Genomic DNA, 25,410 nt, shown 5'->3' on the forward strand with positions numbered 1-25,410 from the left:
CTGTCTTGATTCTGCCATATACATTTTTAAAATAATTTTTCAAGGTGAAAAAAACTGTTAGAATTTTTATTGGAATTACTTTGTATCTCTAGATAAATTTGAGAATTTATTTGTAACTATATTTTATGATATAGCTCTATTTAGGTCTTCTTTAATGTCATTAATAGTTTTATCACTTTCTTCATAAAGATCTTATATACCTTTTATAAGACCTATTTCTAGATACTTAATATTTTTTATGTTATTGTAAATGTTTTTAAAAATATATATATTTCTTAACTGTTTGCAGCTAGTGTATAGAAATGCAACTAATTTTTATGAAGTGATTCTGACTCCATCACTTTAATCAAATTCTTATTAATTTATTTATCTGTGGATTATTTTGTGTTTTCTACACAGACATATTATTAGTAAATAATGATAGTTTTGTTTCTTATTTTATAGTTACAAGTGAAAAATATCAGAATATACAATGACAAAATTCTAGGTAGCACAGTATGCATAGGAAAAGACACAGGAAGGAATGCAAAGAAATGTTCACAGCTTATTTTGAGTTAAAGAATTATGGATAAATTTTTCTTTTTAATATATCTCTATACTTTCCAGTTTTTCCAAGATGACTATCTATCACTTTCATAACCAGGAAAGAAACAAAACTTAAAAATAAAAGCAAGTCTAAAACAAACTTTAAAGGTAAGGATTCCTTACTAAAAATGCCCAGTTAGAAATTAAAAACTCAATATGTATGGAAACCAATTTGTCAATAAATTTCATATAAAAAAAAAAGAAAGAAATTAAAAACTCAAGTACCTCTGATGTGCCTGCTCCCCACCAAGATTCACCACTGCAGAGCCAGATGGTTGTATAGTTATAAACTAATACATGTGTTGTATCTAAGAGAATCTCTTAGATTCATGGAACTTTGTCTTTACATTAGGGCATGTATGAAATTGACCTGTCAAAGGTCTTTATTCATTTGTTTTGAAGTATAGTCAATTCTTAATTATCCATAAGGAATATTTTTATTCTTTATGAATTATTTATGACCTTTTCATATTGAGTTACTATTAACTTGCACTGCTTATTTCCTAGGGATAAACTTAGGAAATGCAGACTAATTTTCAACTGGCACTCCTCTCCCTATTATACAGATAAGATAACAGAAACCCCCCAGAAATTAAGTAGGTTTTCTCTCTATTTTTCTGTTCACCTCCTCCATCCCATGGTACTTGACTCCCATCATGACACCTGTCAAAATTATCTGTCCTCTCCATCATAAACTCCATAAGGTTAAGATCTTTGTCTTGTTCTTCTGTGTATCCCTACACCTAGCACAATACCTGATATAGTTCCTGATACATAGTGGATTCTCAATAAATCACTATGGAATGTTGAATGAATTTTGCAAGCAATCCACTTTCAAAAAAAATCAGAATACTCACCACATTAAATATTTGACTGATTGCTTTTGGATATAGTCACAATAACATTTGGCTTCATGTGGGTGGAAATTGAAATCAATGTCTGGGTAAAGACTTCTCATGAAAAATGTTTAAAAACAAAATGAACTTTCTGCTCACCTCATCTTGTGTGATGAATTTTTCATATGGTAAAACATTTTTCCTATTTTATACCATTTAGAGCTATTACTATTACAGCATCTAGATGCTAATTGTATGTAATTGTTAATAGAGCTGATTCTATCTGAAAAGAAAAGCTAGATAAACAAAAGTAAGTCCTCATAATTTATAAAAGTCTTTTAATTTAACTTGTTTCTTCTTTTTAATTTTGATTTTTTTTTTCACATAGTTGTGGCTGGTGGGTATGGCTGATATTGGATGCTAAATATATATTCTCTAGCTCTTGGAGCCCAGGCTGGTCCTCAAGGGCCCTGTGGCTTATCTAACCCCTAAATCAGTCTTCTGGTTCCTTCTCCTTGTTGGAGGACCGACCATGGGCTTGGGTCACAAGGCTCTCTCATCTCAGGGGGCTTAAGCCCTCCCACCATGCAGCTAAGTGTCTGGAGGTGGGGGTTGCCTTTGGTTTGGGGGGCTTTCTCCCAGATTTATTGAGAAATAATTGCCATATAACATTGTGTAAGTTTAAGGTATACAGTGCACACCTTGATAATTTGATACCTGTATATATTGTGAAATGTGTATCACAATCAGGTTAGTTAACACATCCTTCACCTCACATAATTTTCATTTTCATTTTCATTTTCAAAGAGGATTGGTTGTTTTAATTGATTATCCCAATAACACCTTCATGTGCCTCAAACTATTTAGATGTTTGAATGTGGAAGTAATTATATTATAGACAGATAGAATGATACAGTACTGAAGTTTCTATTTCTAACATTTTGAGAATATAGTAATTTTGGGTAATTCAGTTCATTTTATAAATTTGTTATGTAATCCAACATTCATGGAAGACTGCCCATACTCAGATACTGTGCAAAACTGTCACTATATAAAATGAGTAAAATACTACCTAAAAGAGCCCACAGTGTAGTTGTGGTATATTTGGACATCTTATGTTATTATCCTTTTTTAATATTATGTTTTGTTGCTAAATTTGGGATAAAGAAGGTTATGCGAATATATTAATTTGGCTAAGAGCTGTAGCTCTAAGTGACCTATAGTAGCTATTAGCAGCAGCACTTCACTATAAATAGGATTTAATTAGACGCCTCATACATTCGACTGCTTCTACTTAATGTATCAGATCATTGCATGTTGTCCTTTGTGTGACATGTAGGAGTGGGCTAAGGTGTTGTAAAGAAGAGACAATCTGATATTTCCTCATCAAAATTGTGGTGGGGAGTATGCAAAATGAAAAAATATCTGCTCTGTAAATTTCTGTATACAGCCACTACCCAGTATATCAGTTGACATTGAACTTTAGTTTATCTCATTTACATATATGTATGTGAAAAGGTAAACTCTTTTTTTCTTCTTGGCAGGTGTCCTTGTAGACTTGGGTCTGGAGGAAAATGGGACAGCTTATCAAAGAGCAGAGAAATATGTTGTTCGTCTAGACAATGAGATTCAAACCAAGTTTGAAGTTTTTATGAGAAGGGTAAAACAGAACCCGTACACACTGTTTGTGCTAGTTCATGACAACTCCCATGTGGAACTAACGAGGTGATTGCTTCAGAGTGAGCAAATATAGTGTTTCTTCTAGCACAGCAATGGTTTTGTAAAAAATTCCTGAAAAGCCCAGAGACCCTAACACTTGGCATCTTCTTATTGGTAACTTATTCCTACTCTTTCCCTGCTCTTTCAACTTTCCCTACCAATTTAGTGTTGACTTCATTTTAACTATACTATGAGTGAATTTATAAATCCCCATTAAGGGGCACCTGGGTAGCTCAGTCAATTGAGCAACTGACTTCAGCTCAGGTCATGATCTCACTGTTTGTGAGTTCAAGCCCCACATCAGGCTCTATGCTGACAGCTCAGAGCCCACTTTGGATTCTCTGTGCCCCTCCCCCACTTGTTCTCTCTCTCTCTCTCTCTCTCTCTCTCTCTCTCTCAAAAGTAAATAAACATTTTAAAAATCCCTGTTAAAAAGCTGTCTTCAGGGCATTGTGGAACTCAGCGGCCTCAGAGAAAGGGCAGCAGCAGGGAGAGTGAGGTTAATGAGCTCCAAGAAGAGCCATATGCTTTCCTTTCCCTGTCCTTCCTCCTCCCCAATTCTTTACCATTTTTTTTCCTCCTTCCTCTTCTCTTTGTTTCTCCTCTTCCATGCCTTTCTCTCTATCCACATAACTTTAAGCAGTAAAGATGCCACTTAAAGATTTCAGAACAGGGTGCCTGGCTGGTTCAGTCAGAGGAGCATATGACTCTTGATCTTAGGGTTGTGAGTTTGAGCCCCACATTGGGTGTAGAGACTACTAAATAAATAAATAAATAAATAAGCTTAAAAAAATAATTTAGAAATCTGAGCATATCTGAAACATTCCCCAATTTACTGGTTTAAACAGAGAATATCCTATTTCTTTTTTTTTTAATTTTTTTTTAACGTTTGTTTATTTTTGAGACAGAGAGAGACAGAGCATGAATGGGGGAGGGTCAGAGAGAGAGGGAGACACAGAATCTGAAACAGGCTCCAGGCTCTGAGCCATCAGCACAGAGCCTGATGCGGGGCTTGAACTCACGGACCGCGAGATCATGACCTGAGCCGAAGTCGGATGCTTAACCGACTGAGCCACCCAGGCGTCCCGAGAATATCCTATTTCTTAGGTGGGCTTACAGTGAAAGAAGAGTAAATGGGGCATGATGGTGCCAGTTTGGCCCCCTGACCAAATTACAGTAATTATCTGTTAAGGGATGTCTTTGATCCTATGGGTTTAAAAGTCAATTTCAAGCATCATCAAGTGTTTATAGATTTTCCTTTCTTCAGAACACACTGAGGTTGAGAATATGAAAGATTTGTAGTATGTTGTAGAAATATCAGAATTGCAAAAGCACTTGTTCAAAAGCCCAGAATGTATTTGGCACTCCACAATCTGAACTCTAGAGCCATATGTAGGTATAAATAAGATGTTAGTTTTAGAAGAAAGAAAGAAAGAAAGAAAGAAAGAAAGAAAGAAAGAAAGAAAGAAAGAAAGAAAGAAAGAAAGAAAAAGGAGGGAAGAAAGAAGCAGAGAGAGGGAGGGAGGGAAGGAGAGAAGGAAAGAAGGGAGAAGGAAGGAAAGAAAGAAGGAGGGAGGGAGAGAGAGAGAAGGAAGAAAGGAAGGAAGGAGGGAAGGAAGGAAGGAAGGAAGGAAGGAAGGAAGGAGAGGGGGAGGGAGAGAGGAGAGAAGGAAGGAAGGAAGGAAGGAAGGAAGGAAGGAAGGAAGGAAGGAAGGAAGGAAGGACTTTGCCCAGATTCTCTTCAGTTGTTCCTAGTGTTCTTTGAGCAGAAATAACTCAGTGACCTGATATACCTCATGTTTGAAAGTTTGGAGTAATAGCTGTGAGGATGTGTATTGGATCTCTCTATATTTAATTCCCCAGGGCACTGAGATTATTTCTTTGACAAAAAAAAAAAATATGTGGTTTTGACGCTGCATAACAGCCTGGTACATTCAAATTGAACATAATTGAAAATGATTTAGATGTAAAAATTTTGTTCATACTGAGGGGTAGGAGGACCCTTTGTAACCTCCTCATAGTCTAACATCCTCAAGGGAGGAAGAATAGTAGCATTAACATAGAGGGGATCCCTTGCCTCTCTGGGGTACCGATTATTGCACACTTACAAGCATCATGTTTTGATGGAGAAACTCATTTAGATGAGCTTTCAGACCAAAGTGATCCATCTCAGCTACAGATTTAGATATCCTTGGCCTGTAGAACTGAGTTACACTTGGAGGTATTTCAGGGGCAGACTGAAAAGGGGGGAAAAATATCTTTGAAATCTGTCTGAAAGTGGTAAGAAGGAGTGTAATTATTTCTCTTTCAAATTAAATGTTGGTTGCCTCTACTCCTTCTCCCAGTTAAAAAGAACTAGATAAATAAAAACTAAAACATTATCTCCATTTTGATGACTGTTTCTGAATCTAATCTGTTAAATTATTAATGTGACTTTCAATATTTCTACAGTGTCATTTCGGGCTCTTTGTCACATGGTGAACCTAGTCATGGATTGGCTGATAGAGTCATTAACTGCAGAGAAGTTCTGGAAGCTTTCAACCTGCTGGTGCTCCAGGTTAGCTCATTCCCATACACACTACAGACCCAACAGTCTCGTATCAGCTCCAGCAATGAGGTTCACTGGATACAGCTGGACAACATGGTGAGTCTCTATTCTGCTCTCTTATACACAGTCATTATTCTCAGTTCCCCCGGGAGCAGAATCTTGTAATAAAATATGGTCATGGCTTTGTAAAATACCGTAAGAGTTCAAAACTCTAACTAACATAAAGCTTTATCTCCTAAAAGTTCCATGTAATTACAATTATTATAAGACTAAAAACTAATGAGTGTGTCCAAAATAAATCTAATTATATTGTTCTTTTTAAGGTTATCATACAGATACAAAATTGTCCATCCTATATAGTACCCCCCTCCAAAATGTGATGTTATTTTATACAGTCACCAATAGCCTGGACTATCTTTGTGCTTTTAAACCATTAATTTCAATCTGAGACTTGGAAATTTATTATCCTTTTGAAGTCTTATTGATCTGTATGACTATAAATTATGCTCATGTTCCCCCAGCAACTGGATTTTTTTCTTTTAATCAGTTCTCAGTCTTCTGGTTAAAACATAAGATTATGATACTGTTACTTTAAATTACTCAATAGCACTTAATATGTTGAGCACCATCTCAAGGTTGTACATATTCAAGACTATATATTTTTTTTGGCTTCAGTCCCTAAAACCTGGAAAATATTTTCTATGACCTATACAATGCATGACAAACATACTACCAAAAAAAAGAAATAAGTGTTTCATAAAAACAAAGAAGATTAGCCATTAAGCAATGGATCCTTTGTTTAAAAAATATTAAACATGGTGGGAATGCCTGGGTGGCTCAATCAGTTGAGCGTCTGACCCTTGGTTTCTGCTTGGACCATGGTCTCATGGTTCGTGGGTTTGAGTCCCACATTGGGCTCTGTGCTGACAATGCAGAGCCTGCTAGGGATTCTTTCTCTCTCCCTCTCTCTCTACCCCTCCCTTACTTGTGCACTCTTTCTATCTCAAAATAAATAAACTTTAAAAAAATTAAAAATGAAAAAATGTTAAACATAATGGATATTTTAAAATAAGCATGTTTAAGTAAAAGATGCCAGATATGTCTTAAGTAAGAATAACATTTATTCAGGGGTGCCTGAGTAGCTCAGTCGGTTGAGCATCTGACTTTGGCTCAGGTCATGATCTTGCAGTTTGTGGGTTTGAGCCCCACATTGGGCTTGCTGCTATCAGCACAGACCCAGCTTCAGATCCTCTGTCCCCCACCCCCCCTTCTGCCCTCCCCCGCTCATGCTTGCTCTCAAAACACACACACACACACACACACACACACACACACACACACACACATACACACATAAAAAAATCATCCCTATGAGGTGCCTGGGTGGCTCAGTCAGTTGAGCATCAGACTCTTGATTTCAGCTCATGTCATGATACCAGCGTCATGAGATGGAGCCCCATGTCAGGCTCTGTTCTGAGTGTGGAGTCTGCTTGGGATTCTCTCCCTCTCTCCCTTTGCCCCTCTCCACTGCTTGCATTCTCTGTCTCTAAAATAAAAAAATTTTTTTTTTAAATTATCACTGTGAAATTGAGATCAACATAGAAAAAAGATAAAAACTTCAAACTTGAATCTAATTTACACCCTTACACCCTCACCCTTACACATTAAGGAAGAAGCTCCTAACCATTAGCCTCCTTTCATTATCCTGAAACCAACGTCCTCAAAAAGGAAAAATTGGAAAAAGCAGGGTAATTCAATTAAAAAAATACTAAGCACTTGTTGGGCTTGTGTTAGATCTTTCCAAGAACACAAAGAGAACTGACCATTTAAAGGAAAAAGCAAAGTACATATCAAAGTCACTGTTATCCAAAGTAGAATAAGATATACATAGAGAAAAGAGATCAGTGATTGCCAGAGGCAGGGGTGGGGTGGATGAAATGGGTGAATGGGATCAAAAGATACAAATGTTCAGTTATAAAATAAGTTAATCCTCAAAAAATTAAAAATAGAACTACCCTATGATCCAACAGTAGCACTACTAGGAATTTACCCAAGGGGTAAAGGAGTGCTGATGCATAGGGGCACTTGTACCCCAATGTTTATAGCAGCACTTTCAACAATAGCCCAATTATGGAAAGAGCCTAAATGTCCATCAACTGATGAATGGATAAAGATGTAGTGTATATATACAATGGAATACTACTTGGCAATGAGAAAGAATGAAATCCTGCCATTTGCAGCAACATGGATGGAACTAGAAGGTATGATGCTGAGTGAAATATGTCAGTCAGAGAAGGACAGATATCATATGTTGTCACTCATATGTGGATCTTGAGAAACTTAACAGAAGACCATGGGGGAAGGGAAGGGGAAAAAATAGTTACAGAGAGGGAGGGAGGCAAACCACAAGAGACTCTTAAATACAGAGAACAGACTGAGAGGGATTGGGAGGATGGGGGAGAGGGGAAAAATGGGTGATGGGCATTGAGGAGGGTGCTTGTTGGGATGAGCACTGGGTGTTGTATGTAAGCCAATTTGACAGTAAATTATATAAAAATAATAACAAGTAAGTCCTGGGGATGTAATGTACAGCATGATGGCTATAGTTAATACTGTATGGTATATTTGAAAGTTGCTAAGAGAGTAGGCCTTAGAAGATCACATCACCAGAGAAAAAGAATTATAACTATATGTGCTGATGGATGTTAACTGGACTTCCTGTGGTGATCATTTTGCAATATATATATGTATATTGCACACATATATAGGCATACCTTGTTTTGTTGTGCTTTGCTTTATTGTACTTTGCAGATATTTCATTTTTACAAATGAAGATTTGTGGCAATCCTGTATCAAGGAAGTCTATTGGTGCCATTTTTTCAAACAGCATTTACTCACTTTGGGTCTCTATGTCACATTTTGGTAATTCTCACAATATTTAAATTTTTTCATTATTATTGTATTTGTTATGCTGATCTATAATCACTGATCTTTGATGTTACTATTGTAATTGTTTTGTGGTGCCACAAACCACACCTATGTAAGAACGTGGACTTAATCGATAAAAGTGTGTGTGTGTTCTAACTGCTCCACCAACTGGCCATTCCCCTCTCTCTCCCTCTCCTTAGGCCTCTCTATTTCTGGATACACACCACTATTGAAATTTGGCCAATCAATAACCCTACAATGGCCACTAAGTGTTCAAGTGATGGGAAGAGTTGCACATCTCTCACTTTAAATCAAAAGCTAGACATGATTAAGCTTAGTGAGGAAGACAAGTCAAAAGCTGAGACAGGCTGAAAGCTAGGCCTCTTGCTCCAAACAGCCATGTTATGAATATAAAAGAAAAGTTCTTGAAGGAAATTAAAAGGCACCTGGCAGTCTTAGTCAGTTAAGCATCTGACTCTTGATTTCAGCTCAGGTCACAATCTCAGGGTTGTGAGATCGAGCCCTGCATTGGGCTCTGTGCTGGACATGGAGACTGCTTAAGATTCTCTTTCCCTCTCCCTCTGCCCCTCCCCAACACTCGCTCTTGCTCTCTCTCTCTCTCTCTCTCAAAAAAAGTGCTAACCCAGTGAACACATGAATAATAAGAAAGTAAAACACCTTATTGCTGATATGGAGAAGATCTGAATGATCTAGATAGAAGATCCTATCAGCCACCACGTTCCCTTAAGCCAAAGCCTAATCCAGACCAAGGCCCTAACTGTCTTCAATTCTGGGAAGACTGAGAGAGGTAAGGAAGCTGCAGAAGAAAGATTGGAAACTACCAGAGGTTAGATCATAAAGCTTAAGAAAGCTTATGCCTTCTGCATAACATTAAAGTGCAGCAAGTGCTGATATAGAAGCTGCAGCAAGTTATCCAAAAGACCTAGATTATTAATGAAGGTGGCTATGTGAAACAAATTTTCAATGTAGATGGAACAGCCAGCTATTGGAAGAAGACGCCTTCTAGGTCTTTCATAGCTAGAGAGAAGTCAATGACTGCCTTCAAAGCTCCAAAGGACAATCTGACTGTCTTGTTAGGGGCTACTGCAGCTGGTGACTTTAAGTTGAAGCCAGTGCTCATTGAGCATTCTGAAAATCCTAGGGCCCTGAAGAATTATGCTAAATCTACTCTTGTCTGTGTTCTCTAAATGTAACAACAAAGCCTGGTTGACAGCACATCTGTTTACAACATGGTTGACTGAATATTTTAAGCCCACTGATGAGACCTACTTCCCAGAAAAAAAAGATTCCTTTCAATATATTACTGCTCATTGACAATGTATATGCTAACCTAAGAGCTCTGATGGAGATGTACAATAAGATGAATGTGGTTTTCATGACTACTAACACAACATCCATTATGCAGCACATGGGTCAAGGAGTAACTTCTTATGATTTAGGAAAATACATTTCATTAGGCTATGGCTGCCATAGACAGTGATTCCTCTGATGGAAATGGGCAAAGTTAGTTGAAAACATTCTGGAAAGGATTCACCATTCTAGGTGATTAAGAACATTCATGATTCATGGGAAGAGGTCAAAGTATCAGCATTACCAGGAGTTTGGAAGAAGTTGATTACAACCCCCGTGGATGACTTTGAGGGGTTCAAGACTTCAGTGGAGGAAGTCACTGCAGATGTGGTGGAAATAGCAAGAGAACTAAAATTAAAAGTAGAACCTGAAGATGAGGCTGAATTGTTGCAATCTCATGATAAAAACTGAATGGATGAGGAGTTGCTTCTGACGGGTGAACAAAGAAAGTGGTGTCTTGACAAGGAAACTACTCCTGGTGAAGATGCTGTGGAGATTGTTGAAATGACAACAAAGGATTTAGAATATTACATGAACTTAGTTGATAAAGCAGTGGCAGGGTTTGAGAGGATTGACTCCAATTTTGAAAGAAGTTCTACTGGGGGCAAAATGCTATCAAACAGCATCACTTGCTACAGAGAAGTCACTCATGAAAGTAAGAGTCATTCAATGTGGCAAGCTTCATTGTTGTCTTGTGTTAAGAAATTGTCACAGGCACCCCAGCCTTCTACAACCACCAACCAAATCAGTCAATAGCCATCAAAATCAAGGCAAGACCCTCCACCGGCAAAAAGATTATGATTTGCTGAAAGTTCAGATGATGGTTAGCATTTTTAAGCAATAAAGTATCTTTTAATTAAGGTATGTACATTGTTTTTTAAGCATAATGCTATTGTACACTTAATAGACTATAGTACAGTGTAAACATAACTTTTGTATGTACAGGGAAACCAAAAAATTCATTTGACTCATTTGATTGTAATGCCTGTTTATTGTGGTGGTCTGCATCCAAACCCTCAAATCTCCAAGGTATGCCTATATATAAACAGAATCATTTTGTTGTACCCCTGGAAACTAATACAGTGTTACATGTCAGTTATGTCTCAATTTCAAAAAAAGAAAAAATACCACATTGTATACCTTAAATATATACAACTTTTATTTGCAAAAATAATAGACTGGAAGAAAACAATTTTATAAATTAAAAAACAATTTTTAATGTGTATTTATTTTTGAAAGACAAAGAGAGACAGAGCATGAGTGGGGGAAGGGCAGAGAGAGAGGGAGACACAATCTGAAGCGGGCTCCAGGCTCTGGGCTGTCAGCACATAGCCCAACGCGGGCTCAAAGCCATGAACTGTGAGATAATGACCTGAGCCGAAGTCAGATGCTTAACCAACTGAGCCACCCAGGCACCCCTGGAATAAGACAATTTTAAAATATCAAAATGCTCTGGGGATTGAAATGAGGGAGAAGTCCCACCCACTTAAGAGCATTAGAAAACGCGACATGGAGAGAGCACAGTGGCTGGGACTTGCAAGAGAGGAAGGAAGGAGCAGACAGACTGAGGTGTGGGCTCTCCTGACAGCAGACAGCTGGGGCAGCACCACAGAGGAGGAAACAGGGATTTTTCAGTGAACACTAGGAGGATGAAAAGAAACTTGGGAATATATACACGGAAGCTTGAAGTCCCAGGCTGGAAAAGTTTACACTTATTACAAAGGCATTAATGATTTTCTTGTAAGGGCATAGTATTATTAAAAATATGGTTGAGCCTTGAACAACACAGGGTTCAGGAGGACCCACCCCTGCTCAGTCGAAAATTTGCATATAATTTTGACTCCCCCAAAACTTTACTAATGGGCTACTGTTGACCAGAAGCCTTACTGATAACATAACACCTATTTTGTATGTCATATTATTATATAATGTATTATTACAATAAAGTAAGCTAGAGAAAAGAAAACATTAAGAAAGTTGTAAGGAAGAGAAAATACATTCACAATACTGTAAAGAATCTGCATATAGGCAGAGCGACTGCCAGTCCTGCAGATCTGTCTCTTGCTTCAACAGTGTTTAGACATAACAGACCCAGGGATGCCCCTTCTTCCACCCTCCACCCGCCCTCCAACCTCTTTTCCAGTCACAACCTCCAGAACCATCTTCTCACCACCTTCTGGCTCCAGGAGTAGCTAGGACCAGTTTTTGAGCTTAGCTCCTTCCTTATTGCCAATCAACCATGAGCTCCTGGATTTGTCAGAATGACTCCATTAAGGTGGAGGCCGCCTTCAACTGCCTGGCCAACATTCATCTGCAGGGCTCCAACACCTACATCTCTCTGAGCTTCTATTCCAACCTCAACCATGTGGCTCTGGAGGGCTGAGAGTCTCTTGAAGATACAAAATCAGCATGGCAGCCATGCCCTTTTTCAGGATGTGCAGAAGCCCTGTCAAGATGAGTAGGGTAAAATCCTGGATGCCATGGTCTTGGAAAAGAATCCGAAGCAGGCCCTTCTGGATCTGCATGTTCTGGGTTCTGCCCACACAAATCCCCATCTCTGTGACTTCCTGGAGAACCACTTCCTAGATGAAGAAGTGAAACCCATCAAAAAGTTGGATGACCACCTGAGTCACTTCTGCAGGCTGGCTGGCCCCCAAAGCTGGGCTACCCCCAGAAGACAGGCACTACCCACCAAAGGGTAACACTCTTCTGGACTCTTCCACCCTACATTTAGTTTGCCCAGTTTTGAACTTGAAAAAAATGGAATCATGCAGTTTGCATTCTTTTGTATATAGCTTCTTTTACTCAGCATTGTTTGTGAGATTCTTCTCTATTTTGCATGAGTCATAAAACATTCTTATTGCCATATATGGATTACACTGGGAGAACACCACAATTCATTTATCCATCCCATTCATTTATTTCAAATAGTGCTGCTATAAACATTCTAGCACATGCCTTTTAGTAGACACAGGTATGTATTTTTGTCAGGTGTATATGTGGGAATAAACACATATGTTCAGCTTTAGGAGATGCTGAGAGGTTACATTTTAAGGCACTTCATTAATGATAGAAGTCAAATCAAAGTGATTAAAAATAGAGAGATCAGTTGGGGTGCCTGGGTGGCTCAGTCTAAGTGTCCGACTTCAGCTTACGGTTTGTGAGCTCAAGCCCCACATTGGGCTCTGAGCTGGCAGTGCAGAGCCTGCTTGGGATTCTCTCTCTCCCTCTCTTTCTGCCCCTCTCCTGTTTGCACTTTCTCTATCAAAATAAATAAATAAACTTTTTAAAAAATAGGGAGATCAGTCATTTGACTTTTCTGATCATTCAGATTAAAATTAACAAATACATAGTGGTCCTAGCAAGAAGAAGAATGGGAGAAATGGTGAATTTTTTAGGATTTTTTTTTAGTTTATTTATCTTGAGAAAGAGAGAGTGTGTGTGTGCTTGCTAATGGGGGAGGGGCAGAGAGAGAGAGAATCCCAAGCAGGCTGCACACTGTCAATGTGTGGGGCCCTTGGGGCTCAATCCCACGAACATCATGACCTGAGCCAAACCCAAGAGCCAGATGCTTAATTGCCTACCTGACTGAGCCACCCAGGTGCCTCCCCTAGGATTTCTTTATTGGGGAAGAGGCAGCAGTCAGAGATGTCTTTGAGGTGATGCCTTTAGTTGAAGAAAAAGTTCAAGAGGAACAATGATCTGTGGAGAGCAGATGAGGTGGAATTTGAATGAGTTAAGGCTGAGATGAGTGCACTATCACATATGCACATTTGGAGTTTCTACTTTATGGCGCTTTATGACATAGTTTTGGAATATTTTGTCAAGAACAATGATCACGGCAATCCCTATCAAAATAACACCAGAATTCTTCACAGAGCTAGAACAAATAATCCTAAAATTTGTATGGAACCAGAAAAGACCCCAAATAGCCAAAGCAATCTTGAAAAATAAAACCAAAGCTGGAGGCATCACAATCCCAGACTTTAAACTGTATTACAAAGCTGAAATTATCAGCATGTATGGTACTGGCACAAAAACAGACACCCAGATCAATGGAACAGAAGAAAGAACCCAGAAATGGACCCACAAACACATGGCCAACTAATCTTTGATAAAGCAGGAAAGAATATCCAATGGAATAAAGACAGTTTCTTCAGCAAGTGGTGCTGGGAAAACTGGACAGCGACATGCAGAAAAATGAACTTGGACCACTTTCTTACATAAACTCAAAATGGATGAAAGACCTAAACATAAGACAGGAAACCATCAAAATCCTTGAGGAGAAAGCAGGCAAAAACCTCTTTGATCTTGGCCGCAGCAACTTCTTACTCAACCCGTCTCTGGAGGCAAGGGAAACAAAAGCAAAAATGAACTACTGGGACCTCATCAAAATAAAAAGCTTCTGCACAGCGAAGGAAACAATCAGCAAAACTAAAAGGCAACCGACAGAATGGGAGAAGATATTTGCAAGCGACATATCAGATAAAGGGTTAGTATCCAAAATCTATAAAGAACTTATCAAACTCAATACCCGAAAAACAAACAATCCAGTGAAGAAGTGGGCAAAAGACATGAATAGACACTTCCCCAAAGAAGATATCCAGATGACAAACTGACACAAAAAATGCTCAACATCACTCATCATCAGGGAAATACAAATCAAAACCACAATGAGATACCACCTCACACCTGTCAGAATGGCTAGCATTAACAACTCAGGCAACAACAGATGTTGGCGAGGATGTGGAGAAAGAGGATCTCTTTTGTACTGCTGGTGGGAATACAAACTGGTGTGGCCACTCTGGAAACCAGTATGGAGGTTCCTCAAAAAACTAAAAATAGAACTACCCTATGACCCAGCAATTGCACTACTAGGTATTTATCCAGTGGATACAGGTGTACTGTTTCGAAGGGGCACGTGCACCCCAATGTTTATAGCAGCGCTATCGACAATAGGCAAAGTATGGAAAGAGCCCAACTGTCCATCAACAGATGAATGGATAAAAACGATGTAGTATATGTACCTACGATGGAGCATTACTCAGCAATCAAAAAGAATGAAATCTTGCCATTTGCAACTACATGGATGGAACTAGAGGGTATTAATGCTAAGCAAAATTAGAGAAAGACAAATATCATATGACTTCACTTGTATGAGGACTTTAAGAGACAAAACAGATGAACACAAGGGAAGGGAAGCAAAAATAATATAAAAACAGAGAAGGGGACAAAATGTAAGAGACTCTTAAATATAGAGAACAAACAGAGGGTTACTGGAGGGGTTGTGGGAAGGGGGATGGGCTAAATGGGTAAGGGGCCTTAAGAAATCTGCTCCTAAAATCATTGTTGCAGTATATGCTAACTAACTTGGATATAAATTAAAAAAAAGAACAATGATCACAGAAGCAGCTGGTGTGGATAAAATCATTGAAATAGACAATGAAGAGAACTACCTAAAGGGCAGTGAGGTCAAGGACTGACAGGTACACACCACTGGATTTGGCCTCAGGCGTCTTTGGTGACCTTCCAGGTAACAGTGTCTGTAGAGCAGAGCATTTGGCTGGAGGAAAAGCAAGGATAGCAGGGAGAAGATAGGGAGAGCTACAGGATGAGGGTCATTAGGAGGGCAGGACTTGGGGAGGGATATTTATTTATTTATTTATTTTTTTGCAGGAGAAGGGACATTTTTCCAAAAGACATAGTGATTCAGTATGATTTGTGATTTGTGACTCTCGGGATGCATGTTTCTTTTGAATAACATCATTCAGAGTTTTGTAACATTTTAAAAGGGTGGTCCCATTGACGTCTATTACAAGGTTTATAATACAAAACTAGAGCTATAGTTTAATGCAAACTTAATGATTGGGGAAAGTTTTCACATCTAATTCCCATTTTTAGTATCTCTAGTTCTTGATCTACAAAGTCTTTGTAGATTAATAAAATACTGGCTCCAACTGATCACAAGCCATCTGTTTAATAACCCACCCCATAATTTTCCTAAGAAAGAAATTACACTGAGGACAGGTGGATGCATCCTATCCAGCAAGTTAAAATGCTGCATTTTAACTTGGAGCATTAAACTGGAGCATTAAAATGCTCCAGGAACAGGCTTGGAGTAGGATTTTAGATTTTCCCAAAGAAGCAGGACCAAAGACGAGAAGGAAAGTGAAGACCACATACACAGAAGAGAAAGCTTTTCCACGGACTCTGTGCCAACAGCCGGATAAGGAGAGAATGCAGATGAATGACTTTTCATCCTGAAATGACTCATTTGACACAATTATCCAGAACTCAACCAAGAACCCAGAAGGAAGGAAGCAAACAAATAAACAAAATGGCTTTCAAGCCTCCAAAACAGAGGCTGCTCAATGTATGTTTTAAGGCTCTGCTGTTTCAAAGAACATACTCTGGTCCTCTAATAAAGCATTTTTACTCTTGAAGATCCTATTCCAACAAGAAGGAATAACTGGTTTGGGGGGCCACGAAAAAATAATTAAAAGCTGTCAATTAAATATTGCTTTATTTTCTATCTTTTGGGCCTTTTGAATCACACAGTTGCTTATCTGTTTGGGTTACCAAAGAGCTCAGAAACAAATTTGTAGCCCGCTTCTAACAAAATGTGCATTTTTGAGAGCACTAGCTTCATCCCAATCTTATTTCTCTTACCCTTGCTTTTTCTTCTTCTGACTGCTTAATTTATTTGTAATTTATTATATTTATTATATTTAAGATGCTGTATTACCTTTATGAAATGAGTTTGTGGGTGTTTAAAGAAAAATGCCAGCGGCACGTATGTGGGTCAGTTAAGCATCTGACTCTTTTTTTTTTTCTTCTTTTTTTTTTATTTTTTATTTTTTTTAATTTTTTTTTTATTTTTTTTATATGAAATTTATTGACAAATTGGTTTCCATACAACACCCAGTGCTCATCTCAAAAGGTGCCCTCCTCAATACCCATCACCCACCCTCTCCTCCCTCCCACCCCCCATCAACCCCCAGTTTGTTCTCAGTTTTCAACAGTCTCTTATGCTTTGGCTCTCTCGCACTCTAACCTCTTTTTTTTTTTTCCTTCCCCTCCCCCATGGGTTCCTGTTTAAGTTTCTCAGGATCCACATAAGAGTGAAACCATATGGTATCTGTCTTTCTCTGTATGGCTTATTTCACTTAGCATCACACTCTCCAGTTCCATCCACGTTGCTACAAAAGGCCATATTTCATTTTTTCTCATTGCCACGTAATATTCCATTGTGTATATAAACCACAATTTCTTTATCCATTCATCAGTTGATGGACATTTAGGCTCTTTCCATAATTTGGCTATTGTTGAGAGTGCTGCTATGAACATTGGGGTACAAGTGCCCCTATGCATCAGTACTCCTGTATCCCTTGGATAAATTCCTAGCAGTGCTATTGCTGGGTCATAGGGTAGGTCGATTTTTAATTTTCTGAGGAACCTCCACACTGCTTTCCAGAGCGGCTGCACCAATTTGCATTCCCACCAACAGTGCAAGAGGGTTCCCGTTTCTCCACATCCTCTCCAGCATCTATAGTCTCCTGATTTGTTCATTTTGGCCACTCTGACTGGCGTGAGGTGATACCTGAGTGTGGTTTTGATTTGTATTTCCCTGATAAGGAGCGACGCTGAACATCTTTTCATGTGCCTGTTGGCCATCCGGATGTCTTCTTTAGAGAAGTGTCTATTCATGTTTTCTGCCCATTTCTTCACTGGGTTATTTGTTTTTCGGGTGTGGAGTTTGGTGAGCTCTTTATAGATTTTGGATACTAGCCCTTTGTCCGATATGTCCTTTGCGAATATCTTTTCCCATTCCGTTGGTTGCCTTTTAGTTTTGTTGGTTGTTTCCTTTGCTGTGCAGAAGCTTTTTATCTTCATAAGGTCCCAGTAATTCACTTTTGCTTTTAATTCCCTTGCCTTTGGGGATGTGTCGAGTAAGAGATTGCTACGGCTGAGGTCAGAGAGGTCTTTTCCTGCTTTCTCCTCTAAGGTTTTGATGGTTTCCTGTCTCACATTTAGGTCCTTTATCCATTTTGAGTTTATTTTTGTGAATGGTGTGAGAAAGTGGTCTAGTTTCAACCTTCTGCATGTTGCTGTCCAGTTCTCCCAGCACCATTTGTTAAAGAGGATGTCTTTTTTCCATTGGATGTTCTTTCCTGCTTTGTCAAAGATGAGTTGGCCATACGTTTGTGGGTCTAGTTCTGGGGTTTCTATTCTATTCCATTGGTCTATGTGTCTGTTTTTGTGCTAAGCATCTGACTCTTAACTTCAGTTTATGTCATAATCTCATGGTTCATGGGATTGAGCCCTGAGTAAGGCTCTGTGCTGACAGCATGCAGCCTGTTTGTGATTCTCTCTCTCTCTCTGTCCCTCCCCTGCTCGTGCTCTCTCTCTCAAAATAAACATTTTTTAAAAAGGAAAAATACCAATACATAATAAATAACAAATAGAGACTAAAACACATGGGCCACACGACAGCTAGGAGAAATGACTGGGAAAAATTAATGTAGGAAAGAGGAAAGAAAACCATTGTTTAAAAAAACACAGATGCATGAACTCAAAAAGCTTGCTGAATATTTTGGGACTATTTACATTTAAGGACATCTTGTCATACATCTCAGGATCCTCTGAGGAAATCTTTGTGTCACATCCCAAAATAGTTATTCATTTTCACAGTGATGACTGAGTCATCATGAAGGGGGGATAAATTAAATACAGGGAATTCTGCTTATGAAGGCAGAAAAGCATAGATTCCATTTTTAAATAAATATTTTTTTGTAAAAGAGTAAGATTTTCTGAATTACCATCATTAGATAACATCAGAAAAGTTAAGTTTTTTGTAATAGGATTTTTGAGTTTGTTAATCTCCGGAGAGTTCTATATATAGCATATGTATCAGTATAGAGAATTGCTTCATGAGGGAAAAGTCTGACCTGTGACTGTACCAATCTAAAAAATGCTATTCTTCAGAACATGCCTGAACAAAGCAAAGAGAAAACAAACCATCTGTTAAGTCACCATCTGCCTTAAGAAAGCAGGTCAACATTAACCATGTATTAAGTTCATTTGAAGGGAAAAAGAAGTTTGGTTTCTGTCCCCAAGATAACTGTGGAGTTGATATTAGGTTGTATAATGAAATACAGTTTTTTTCAGCTTTATTGAGGTATAATTGACAAATAAAATTATAAGATATTGATTTTATTTTAACAATTGGTTATTGTGTTTATTTATTTATTTTTAATTTATTTATAATTAACATACAGTATTATGTTAATTTCAGGTGTACAACATAACGATTCAACAATTCTATACATTACTCACTGCTTACCATTAGTGTAGTCACCATATGTTACCAAGCAGCAGTATTACAACATTTTTGGCTATATTCCCTATTCAGTACTTTTCATCTCAGTGACTTCTCTGTTTTGTAACTGGAAGTTTGTACTTCCTAATCCCTTTTATCTACTTCATCCATCCATCCATCCCCCTTCCCTGTGGCAATGAACCAGTTTGCTTTAGTCATTCATCCATTCATTCATTCATTCATTCTCTCTATATTTAACAGTCTTGGGTTTTTGTTTGTCTCTTTGTTTCTTTGTTCATTTATTTTGTTTTTTAGATTCTACATGTAAATGAAATCATATGGCATTTGTCTTTCTCTGATTTGTTTCACTTAGCATTATAGCTTCTGGGTCCATCTATGTTGTTGCAAATGGCAAGATCTCATTTTTTTACTTTAAGTTTTATTTGAATTCCATTTTTAGTTAACATACAGTGTTATATTAATTTCAGGTGTATGTAGTAATATAACACTTACATACATCGTCTGGTGTTCATCACGACAAGTGCCCTCCTTAATCCCCATCACCTATTTCACCCATCCTCCCACGCACCTCCCCTCTAGTAACCACTAGTTTGTTCTCTATACTTAAGAATCTGTTTGGGGCACCTGGGTGGCTCAGTCGGTTGAGCATCCGACTTCAGCTCAGGTCATGATCTCACACTCCATGAGTTCGAGCCCTGCGTTGGGCTCTGTGCTGTCAGCTCAGAGCCTGGAGCCTGCTTCAGATTCTGTGTCTCCCTCTCTCTCTGTCCCTCCCCTGCTCATGTTCTGTCTCTCTCTGTCTCAAAAATAAATAATAAAAACATTAAAAAAAAAGAATCTGTTTCTTGATTTTCCTATTCCTCTCTCTTTTTTTGTAAAATCTCATTCATTTTGTAATTGTAAAATTGTAAGATATTTAAAGTGTACATTGTGATGATTTGATATACATATACACATACATTGTGAAAGGACTCCTCCCTTCTAGTTAATTAATACATCCATCATCTCACATATTTATATATACATATAAATATGTGTGTATTTTTTAGTAAGAACATTTAGTTTCTACTCTCTTAGCAAATGTCAATTATATATTATAGTGTTAACAACTATAGTCACTATATTATACATTAGACCCTCAGACCTTATTCATTTTATAGCTAAAAGTTTATACCCTTTTACCAACCTCTTCCTATTTCCCCCACCTACCCCCTGCCCCCCCACCCGTGGCAACCACTATTCTACTCTCTGCTTTAATGAGTTTGACTTTTTTTTTTAAGATCCTTTATCTGAGTGAAACCATGCAGTGTTTGTCTTTCTCTAACTTATTTCACTTAGCATTATGCTCTCAAGGTCTATTTGTTACAAATGTCAGGATTTCCTTCTTTCTCATGACTGAATAATATTACATTGTGTGGACATATACATATACGTACTATATCTTTTTTATCCATTTATCCATTGACAGACACTTAGTTGCTTCCATATCCTGGCTATTGTGAATAATGAACATGGGAGTGCATATATCTCTTCTATAGCCTATTTTCATTTTCTTTGGGTAAATACCCAGAAGTGGATATTTATTGATCAATGATTCAATTTTTAATTTATTTGAGGAACCTCCATATTGTTTCCCATGGTGGCTGTACCAACTTACACTCCCACCAACAAAGCATGAGCGTTTGCTTTCCTCCACATCCTTGTCAACATTTGTTATCTTTTTTCCTTTTGATAAACAGCTATTCCAACAGGTATGAGGTGGGGTGCCTGGCTGGCTCAGTCAGTCAGGAGAGCAAGAGACTCCTGATCTTGGAGTCATGAGTTCAAGCCCCAAGTAGGGCCTAGAACTTACTTAAAAAAAAAAAAATGAACAGGTGTGAGGTGATATTTCACTACTGTGGTCACCAAGTTGTTATACATTAGATCCTCATTCTGATTTGCATTGCCCTGATGATTAGCGGTGTTGAGCACCTATTCATGTACCTACTGGCCATGGGCATGTCTTCTTTAGAAAACTGTCTATTCAGTTCCTCTGCCTGTCTTTAAATTGGATTGTTTGGGTTTTTTGCTATTGAGTTATGTGAGTTTTTAAAATATATTTTGGATATAACCCCTTATGATTTGTAAATATTTCAACTATACTATAGGTTGCCTTTTCATTTTGTTGAGGCTTCTTTTGCTGTGAAGAAGCTTTTTAGTTTGATATAGTATCACTTGTTCACAATTTTTTTTAACCTTCCAGGAAATAATATATTGCAGGGATTTCTCCATCCCTAGAAACAAGACACATTGCATCCTCTCCTCACTGGATTTTGCTCTGTTTTGAATCAGGAGGACATGAGCTGTGAGGAGAAGTTGTACTTTGGCCTGAATGAATACAGTAAGTCTCTACAGTGGGGAATCACAAGTCCACTTTTGAGATGTGATGAGACTTTTGAAAAAATGGTGAACACACTCTTGGAAAGGTAAGTAAGGACCTTCAACTTTTACTTTAGCCATACTTGTGTATCTAAAATAGCCGAAAGTCTCTTATGTCACTGTCACAGGAAGTTTGGTGGAGCACCGGCTGTGCAGATCCCATGCAAAGGCAGAATAAAAATAACATCACCTAAGATGACCTTTTACTCACATAGGTTTTCTGTGATCATCCAAGACTAACAAAGGAAACTAGCGACCCAAAGTGGGACTTATCGTGCTCCACTTTTCATGCTCTGAGTCATCTCCCAAGCATGTGACTACCAGGGGATTAGATGGGCAGAGGGATTTACTAATTAAAGACCAGTTCCTCTGAGGTGTGGCCTCCCCCACCGTATACCCTACACTTTTTCATTTTCCCCTCTTTCCTCCTCCATTCACACAGGCAAGTACCCTTAGATGACTCAGTAAAAACTGAACTTTACTATGAGAGTGGGAGTATAGACTGGAGAAAATTAGGAGCAATTAGATCATTGAAATGAGTTCAGTTCCAAGGGTGTCTCCTTCAGTCCCTGACCTTGGGAGTTAAAGATCATTACTTTTCTGTCTCTTCTGCTTTCTTTTTATTCCCCAAGTCCAGGTCAAACTCCAGAAGAGTAAAATTTTTCCTATTTTTTTCTCTCTGATTTTGGATCATAGACTTGAAGCATCACAGAGGCATTAGAATTTACGTAACCTAATACACAGCCCTCCCTGCCCTCCGCTGCAATAGTCTGTCTGACCTTCCAGTGATGGGGGCAGTTGGACTCTTTTTGATGAGGCACATTCTAATTTTTAGTAGCTTTCATTCTTCAAACTGGCCCCAGTTGATCATAAGCCACCTATTTAACAACCTGCCCTATAACTTTGCTAAGAAAAAAGAAAGATTAAAAATGAGGACAGGGAGATACATCCTATCCAGAGAGTTATTATACTGTGTCAAGAAAAGGAACAGCCTTGGAGTAGGATTTTATGTTTTTGCAGCTGTGGGATTTAAGAAGACTTAACCGACTCTGTGACATTAATCCTTCCACAGCACATGTGATCTTACTTTCCAGAATCATCCCATGAGTCTCCCTTTTAAGTGTTTCCCACCCACTGGCTTCATCTACCAGCTTGGAACGTACCCTCTGTTCTGGTAACATCATTCAGAGTCAATCCTGTCAACTTCTCTTACAACCTTGGTAATACTTACAAAACAACAATTACAGTTCAGTGCAAACATAACAGCTTGTGAAGACTATTCACTTCTAAATTCATACTTCTTTCAGAGTATGAGATCTAAATGCCTATAGATCAAAGTTACCATGTATTCTAACTTTGGCTTTCCTACCTGGCCCATCAAAAAACAATTAAGCTTTAAACATGGATCTTGTGTGCTCACTTCTTCCAACCCAGTCACTCAAACTAATACTAGCTATAGTTTATTGAGTGTTTGAAGAACTTGCCCAGCATTGAGTAAACTGAAGGATTTCTTCACTTTTCCCCAATCTACCAAATCCTTGCAATGTAAGGAAATGTTGTCAGAGACCGGAATGAATCCAGACACAGCTCTGTCCCTGACCAGTTGCATGATCTTGGGCAAGTAGCCAGGTTTCTCTCATCCTTTTAACTCATCCTCCTTCTGGTAGAAAGGGGACTGGTCAAAACTAGGCCATCCACGGTCCTCTCCAGCTCTAAAGCTCTTCAAAACCACACTATTCATTTGATGACCCTAATTGGTATTTGACCCTGGGTTTTTCTGTGCACGCCTGGCAGACCACTTGTCTTACTTTAAATAGAATTATAACGTGGAACAAAGGCAAACCATCCCATGGCCTACCCAGCTGCATGTGCTGCCAGCTGGCGACCAGAAAGCAAGTTCACAGGCTCATCCTCATTTCGCCAGCACCTTCTTTCTTGACCAGCACCTCTTCATGCCTGCAAGAGGGTCCTCTTTGTCCATTTGTACTTAACTGCCAGCAGGCCTGGCTTTCTGAGGAGTAACACACAAATGAGAGATTTATTTTCTGCCTGCTCTGTAATTGTAAAAAGTTCCAATTTGAACAAAGTGACCCTCTTACTTGGCAGTCCAGGCAGGGTGGGGTGGGGTACCAATGGGTATTGGGATGATTCAAAGACACCCCTATTTGCCAGGCTCCCTTGACTAAGCAGTGCTCAGGTGATAGGAGGCTTCACCACTAGGGGATGCTATTTCCCCACTCAGCTCCAAGTTTTCTCCAGCACCAAGGTACACTTTATGGGAAGATGCAGTTGTCTTCTTTATTGGAAGATAAACTGTCTGTGGAGTGGCTACCCTGAAATTAGTAATTATTAGTAATAATTATTATTTGTATTTCTGATATTTTTCAAACATGTCTCAATTTTCTTTACTGTAGTCAAGTATCAGAGAAATAAGCTGACAATACCACCATGCTAACTCAGTGCCACCAAGAGGTTAGGATCCATTATGACTGTGTCAACAATTAACCTGACAAGACCAGTGCTTCTCAAAATTTAATGTGTATATAAACTACCTGGGGATCTTGTCAGGATGTGAGTTCTGATTCAGATATCTGGGGTGGGGGAATTTGGCATTTCTAACAAACTCCCAGGTGATACTGCCACTGGATGCTGCTGCTGGTCCATAGACCACACTCAGGGAAGCTAGGGGTTGCTAGACCATCCCGAAGCCTCTTTAGCTTGCTGTGCCTATCCCAACAGGTTCTGATTCACAGGCGTTGAAAGCTCAGCTTTTCCTTCTAGTGATGTGGGTTCCAAGGTCATGCTAGAGCTCAAGCCTTCCATTAACCAGTAACCCCTTCCCACCATGCTTAGCCTATATTTCTCCCACAAAGACCTTGCTGTCTCAGCTGGTCCTGCTGCCTGAGTGCAAGCTCCCTGTGTTCTGTTGAAGGTACCCCAGGCTACACAGCATGGTCGTCCGCTGCTACCTTCTCATCCAGCAGTACTCAGAGGCTCTGATGGCCCTCACCACCATGGCGTCACTCCGAGACCACAGCACACCAGAAACACTCAGCATTATGGATGACCTCATCAGCTCCCCAGGAAAAACCAGAAGTGGGCGGGGACACATGCTCATTATCAGGGTGCCCTCTGTGCAGCTGGCGATGTTAGCCAAGGAGCGGCTGCAGGAGGTGCGCGACAAGCTGGGGCTGCAGTACCGCTTTGAGATCATCCTTGGGAACCCTGCCTCTGAACTCAGTGTTGCAACTCACTTTGTGGCACGATTAAAGGTCAGCAATGGTCAGACATCTCTCCTTTGAAATACCATTTTTTTCTGTTTTCTACAAATCCCACATAGGTGGCTCAGAGGCCTGAGTTTAATAGAGTTTTGCACATGTGTTGGTTTGATCTTCATGACAATGTTAAGACTAAACAAAGGGACATGTTCACTTCCCAAATTGGGAAGCCAGTTTATTAAGATTCTGTCAAGCCCCCTTTTTATCATGTGCATGCAGTTGGTCTTCCATGCTCTCCAACTGCAGGTGCAAAAATGAGATGACCCAATTTGACCCCATGTTTATTGACCTTGTTCAAGATGCATCTAGCACACGGCCATCTGTTTTCTCAGAAAAAAAAGGTAAGTTGTTCTCTCAGACCTCTGTGGGTACCATCAATTCACTAAT

General features: G+C 39.0%; 1 protein-coding gene across 4 annotated transcripts in view; it reads left to right on the forward strand.

Annotated features, from left to right (window-relative positions):
• Window positions 1-25,410, forward strand: part of GREB1L (GREB1 like retinoic acid receptor coactivator) — a 178,811-nt gene that overhangs the window by 121,474 nt on the left and 31,927 nt on the right. For all 4 annotated transcript variants that reach the window (XM_043558429.1, XM_043558432.1, XM_043558430.1 and 1 more), the window contains exons 17-20: window positions 2,966-3,146; window positions 5,592-5,784; window positions 21,659-21,792; window positions 24,678-25,017. In XM_043558429.1, coding sequence (XP_043414364.1) covers window positions 2,966-3,146; window positions 5,592-5,784; window positions 21,659-21,792; window positions 24,678-25,017 — 848 coding nt within the window. The remainder of the gene's footprint in view (window positions 1-2,965; window positions 3,147-5,591; window positions 5,785-21,658; window positions 21,793-24,677; window positions 25,018-25,410) is intronic.

This window comes from Prionailurus bengalensis, chromosome D3, assembly GCF_016509475.1.
Source record: "Prionailurus bengalensis isolate Pbe53 chromosome D3, Fcat_Pben_1.1_paternal_pri, whole genome shotgun sequence".
Lineage (NCBI taxonomy): Eukaryota > Metazoa > Chordata > Mammalia > Carnivora > Felidae > Prionailurus > Prionailurus bengalensis.